The 5,240-nt window shown below is 41.0% G+C and overlaps 1 protein-coding gene across 1 annotated transcript; it reads left to right on the top strand.

Annotated features, from left to right (window-relative positions):
• Nucleotides 1–2,464: 2,464 nt before the first annotated feature.
• On the top strand, nucleotides 2,465–5,235 carry LOC107755936 (uncharacterized; the record flags this gene model as incomplete). The annotated part of the gene is made up of 3 exons (XM_016572900.1): nucleotides 2,465–2,503; nucleotides 4,195–4,927; nucleotides 5,054–5,235. Coding segments are annotated over exons 1-3 (954 nt in total), but the record flags the coding sequence as incomplete, so codon positions are not given.
• Nucleotides 5,236–5,240: the final 5 nt, after the last annotated feature.

The raw sequence follows: 5,240 nt of genomic DNA, 5'->3' as shown, positions 1-5,240 counted from the left end.
AGTTGTTGTTTAAAGAAGTGAACTGCAGTAAATAATTAACATTTAAATGTTGTCTGCTAAAATGGATTAAGTCGCTTTAAAAGGCGCACGAAGAGAGAAGTGAGCGGATTCCTCACTTTCTTCTTTTATAAGGCCTCATAGCTTGATTTGTTGGTGCGTGTTCCACTTCCAAATTCATCTATGCTATTAAATCTCCCTGGGTACCGAGCTTAGAGTAGCTAACTAATGCTTGTGGCCATTTAATTCACTAAAACTAGTGAACTTGAGACGCGGTGCTCAAAGAGAGTGTCCTAACGTTGTTTATGGGAGAATTGAATCTTGATCAAGTGTAAGTAAAAATCTACGTGTGTTTTTGTCTGTCAAATAGACTGACAAAGTGCTTAGGTCCGTCAAGGCCTCAATAACGCTGTTGTATTAATAATTAATCTGTAGATTAATTTACCTCGCTCTAAGCGAGTGAGTTGTGTTTGGTCAGCGCTATAAGAAAAGAAAAGATAAGAATCTAAATAGTGCTTTTGGTGGTTCAGAGTGAAATGCGCTGACGTTTCACTGACTACCCGTAACTGTGTTTAAGCTCACATGCTCGCTTATGCTGTGTATGTCACCATAGCAACAGCCGTAACCCAGGAAGTTCTCAGAGACTTTTTCTGGGATAACCTTCAAGTGCGCAAGCGCAGCCCGCCGGCACCATTTTTGAGCTGTTGTAAACAAATAGCCTAGCATGAGCTAAGCTAACTGAAGCTAATGAGTTTGCATTGAAGCCTATGCAGAGCTATTAGCATTGAAGGCTAGCAGGTAGCATTCGGTAGCATCTTGTGGTCTTGAATGCAGTGTTTTGAAATGTTGAAGTGATCGAAGCTTTTGTATCTGAACTTTTATCTGAACTCACACTAGTGGGTTCTTTCACCTCATCTCTCTCTTTTACACTTATCCATCTTATCTCTCTTCTCCTCTCCTCCCATCGAAAAGAATGTTGACAGATGCAATCTTAATAAACCTTGTGGTATATTGTAACTAATCATCAGAAGCGGCTAGCGATCTCACAGGTGGTTTTAATAACCTTTGTTTAAGGTTGGTCTTTCCCCTTTTAGCTGGTATCAGTTTAAACTGCCACAGCTATTGGATTTTATTAGCAATTAATCATGGTTTTCGCCCCAGTTCTTTAAGGACAATTTCTGATTAATTCAATTATAAATTGCTCTTATGATTTCAATGACATCAGTAAGATGTTAGGAACTTGCTATCCTTAGGGATTTGAAAGGTTTTAATTTAATTTAATAATTAATTACAGATTTGAAATTTTAATTTCATTTAATAATTAATTACAGTTCCTGTTTCCATATTGCAACAATATTTGCTGATCAGTTCAATTGTAATTGCTCTGATAATTTTAATGACAAACATCATTGGGTTTTGATCATTAACTATCATTATTGCCCTGAAATTTTAATTTTAGCATTGGTTAATTGGGGTTTGGGCTTCCCTTCTTCAATGATACTTATTGAATTTCAACTCAATTATAATTGCTCTTATCAATTTTAATGATGACATAATAAAATTTTAATGATTAACTATCATTTCTAATTTTGAAAAAAATCGTAAAAAACATTACATAATGTGTTTATGCTTCAGTTACTATGTGTCAGCAATTATTGACAGTGAATCTGGTTATGGAATTGAATAGGTCTAAGTGTAAGCTTTCATTAGAGCCAAAATTATGACTGTACATTAAAGCATTCAAGAATTTTATGTGTCATTTGTTACAAAGGGTCATTTGGAGCCTCCAAGTGGCTTTTTTTGGAAAGCGCCTAGACATAAATTTAGATAAACATGTGCAAAACACTCATTTTCTAAGGTATTGTTATCAAATTTGAAACATTTTGCTTGGTAAGACTTTATTCTGTGATCCAAATGTATTTTCCAGCTAATAGCTCCCAGCTATAATCATCTGCAGGCATCTGTTTATAAAAAATATTACAAAATGTCAGTGTGTTCCAAGTTCTATTACTCAATACCAATAAGACTTACAGTGATTCTGAGGAACACACCTCAGAGTGTCACCTTTCAAAAGAGACCAGAACCATGTATGTACTCCAAATGGTTCAAGAGCAGCATGCAATTTACTTTGGGTATGCCTTTTTTAGGCGTTTTAGGCAAATTTTACAGGAACGGTAAAGGGTTAATAACCTGATACAGCTCCAGTGTGCCGCCCGCGGTACACTGCATGCTTTGAAGGTTAACTTAGTGAAACACACACACACAAAAAAAGGTAAACGTGTCATATATCTTTGGAAAGCTATATAATTATATTTATATATATTTTACATATAATTATGTATATTATACATTTTACTGTATATATTGAGGTATGTGTTTGTGGTGTTCTTGCTAACTTCTGTCTTGTGAGTGTGTGTGTGTGTGTCAAATCTCTTTATTGTCACACATCGTGTACACAAGTGTAACGATGGTGAAATTCTTGGGTACAAGACTCTGTGCCATGGCAGTACAAGCAACAAGATATGAAAAATTAACAGCATACATAAATAACAATATACACATTTTACACAATATCAAATTTTTTCACAATATACAATAGACAATTGTACACAATATACACATTTCCATAATATACACATAGTACACAGTATACTCAAGAGACTTAACTCAGCTAAAATTTTATAGGTTTTTCCCTCTGCTTAAGCCTGTTAGTAGATAGCGCTCCCCCTAGTGCTTGGTTGGTGAAGTGACATTGTCTCCACTGTGGGTCACAGCAAGCAGAGTCACCTGTTCCGACGTAACCTGGTGTGGGCTGGGGGAAAACCGAATACCTCCATCCTAGTACTGCAAAGTGAAGGCACGCAGTGAGGCATCAGCAATCGGGCATCGGAGGATTCAACAAAGGCTAACTGGGCGAAGGTGCGGATATACCACCCCGGCCAGCTATTGACGAGGTACGTCGGACTTCGAGTCCGCGCTGACGGATAGCACCCAGGATATAGCCCCGCCCATTTTCAGGCCAGCAGTCATTGAGGTGCCTCACCCGAGGGCTGCCCGGTTGTGCCAAAAGCCATAGCTGTTTGAGAAGCTCACTGCAATACGACGGGGACAGAGAATTTGGTAACCTTACAGGAATTCACTCGGTGCGCTCGGACGGTGGGCCATGCTGCTGGGTTTCGCTGGACCAATTTAATTTCTCACCAAGCCTAGGGTATAAAACATTAACCCTCCAATTAGCAAAACCCCAAAAGAAAGTTAGTTTTTAGTTCCTCAAAACTTAGGTCAGCTTGTTTTATCTTCCTAAAACAGCAAAACCAAACCCCTAAGTGTATCAACTCAACAGCGCCACCACAATGTCAACCTTGTTATTCGTTCTAACATTGAGAACAAATCCTCACTCTCCTTCTTCTTCTCTGTCTCTCTGCTGCTTTCTTCTAATTTGACTACTGCGGCTGTATGCTGGGATTTTGCCTGTGGAGAAATCATAAGGCAGATAACTTTAGCAATTGAATAGATATTTGTGAAACTTGAGAACATCGGTTCAAAATTGTCTTCCATTTACCTTCCACTCTCTTGTGAAACCCTACCCAGCCAAGTCTAAAGCAGGTCAACGAGAAGGTAGGTGTCGGCAAAATTTTAAACACACACGAAGAAAACTCTAATTAGTTTATGGTGTCTATCTTGCCATTGAGATAACAATACTGTCATTGCTGTTGTTTTCCTTCACCCCGGAGGAAATTTTAATAGCAATCACAGTTTTATTACATAAAAAAATCCCCATTTACAATCTTCTGTCCAGAAGCATCCAGCTATTACCTTGTTCTTTGCTCTGTTGGTGTTCTACTTTTCTTTCTCTGTTCTCTAGCTGTGCTACCTGTGTGTGTGCTCAGTAATTTTCTCCACAGAGACTACAAATTAGAAGCACGCCCACTAGAGGATCACAATCGCAGAGAACCACACTCACCTGCTCATTACACACTCAACATCAGCACACACTTTACATTGCACATTTACACCTCTGTTTTGCTTTTCTCCACAGAGACTACAAATTAGAAGCACGCCCACTAGAGGATCACAATCGCAGAGAACCACACTCACCTGCTCATTACACACTCAACATCAGCACACACTTTACATTGCACATTTACACCCCTGTTTTGTTTGCTTGTTTTGTTTTGTTTTTTTGTCCTCTTCAAGGTCTGTGTCAGTCTCGGTTCTAGATTTCCCTCATCGTGTCAAAACACGTCTCGCACAACAGACTCTGTTGGCCACTGGGAGGACCTCGAGACATGGCTAAGTGTTGCAACAGACAGCCTCCTACCTAAGGCTGCTGAAACACTGAAGCATCAGACACAGGACCAGCTGGATGACAACATAACAAGCCTTATGAGACAAGACCCAAGTCAGAGCTACAGTCACAAAGAACTAGCCAAGATCACTGGCTCCTTAAGCCACACACTCATCGCCACCCTCAAGCTGAGCGACAGGCACGCCGCCCATATCCAGCAGGAGCTGACATGTGCACAGCGACACATCGAGCAGCTAGAACTGGAGGCTCAGGAACGACGGGAAGGGTCTGATGAGGTGGAACAAGGCACCGAGGAAGAGATCAACAGGCTAAAAGAGACCCTAGCAGCTACTACCAAAGAAATTAAACAAGTCAAGGCAGACTATGCTGATCGCTCTAACAAGTTACAGTATGCAGAACAGCTACTGGAAAAGGCAAAGGCTGACTTCAGAGACAAGAACAGCAGAATCAAAGCCCTTGAAACTCACCTGGATGAGTCAAGAAACGAGATCAGCCGCCTAACACGACAGCACGACTACATTAAAGAGGAATCCGATAGTTTCAGAGAGGAACTCAAACACGCCTACAAATTGCGCCGTGAGCCGTCGAGGACACGACGGGCACCGACCTCACCCCTGCCGAGCAGGACCGGGTCACCTGTTCCTGGACTGATGCGTGAGCAAAAGGAGGAGGGGGCAGTGCTGAAACATTCACCAGCTACCTCTGAGGAACTTTACCTCACGACAAAGCTAAAAGAACCTGCTGCAGCCAGCCGCAGATCATCGCACGGCTTGGACCTAAAAGACCTCGACAAGCTTGCTAGGAACATTGGCAAATTCACCCCAAGTGTGCCAGGTAGCCAGGATGTCCAAGCTTATCTGCAAGACGTCGATTTCCATCTGGAAATGAGACCCAATGTCACTGACAAAGATAGACTCTATTTGCTCCGAACAAC

The sequence above is a fragment of the Sinocyclocheilus rhinocerous genome, unplaced genomic scaffold (genome assembly GCF_001515625.1).
Source record: "Sinocyclocheilus rhinocerous isolate Xijiao unplaced genomic scaffold, SAMN03320098_v1.1 scaffold2518, whole genome shotgun sequence".
NCBI classification, from domain to species: Eukaryota; Metazoa; Chordata; class Actinopteri; order Cypriniformes; family Cyprinidae; genus Sinocyclocheilus; species Sinocyclocheilus rhinocerous.
Note: the sequence above shows the minus strand (reverse complement) of the source record. Positions and strands in the feature narration are given on the sequence as shown.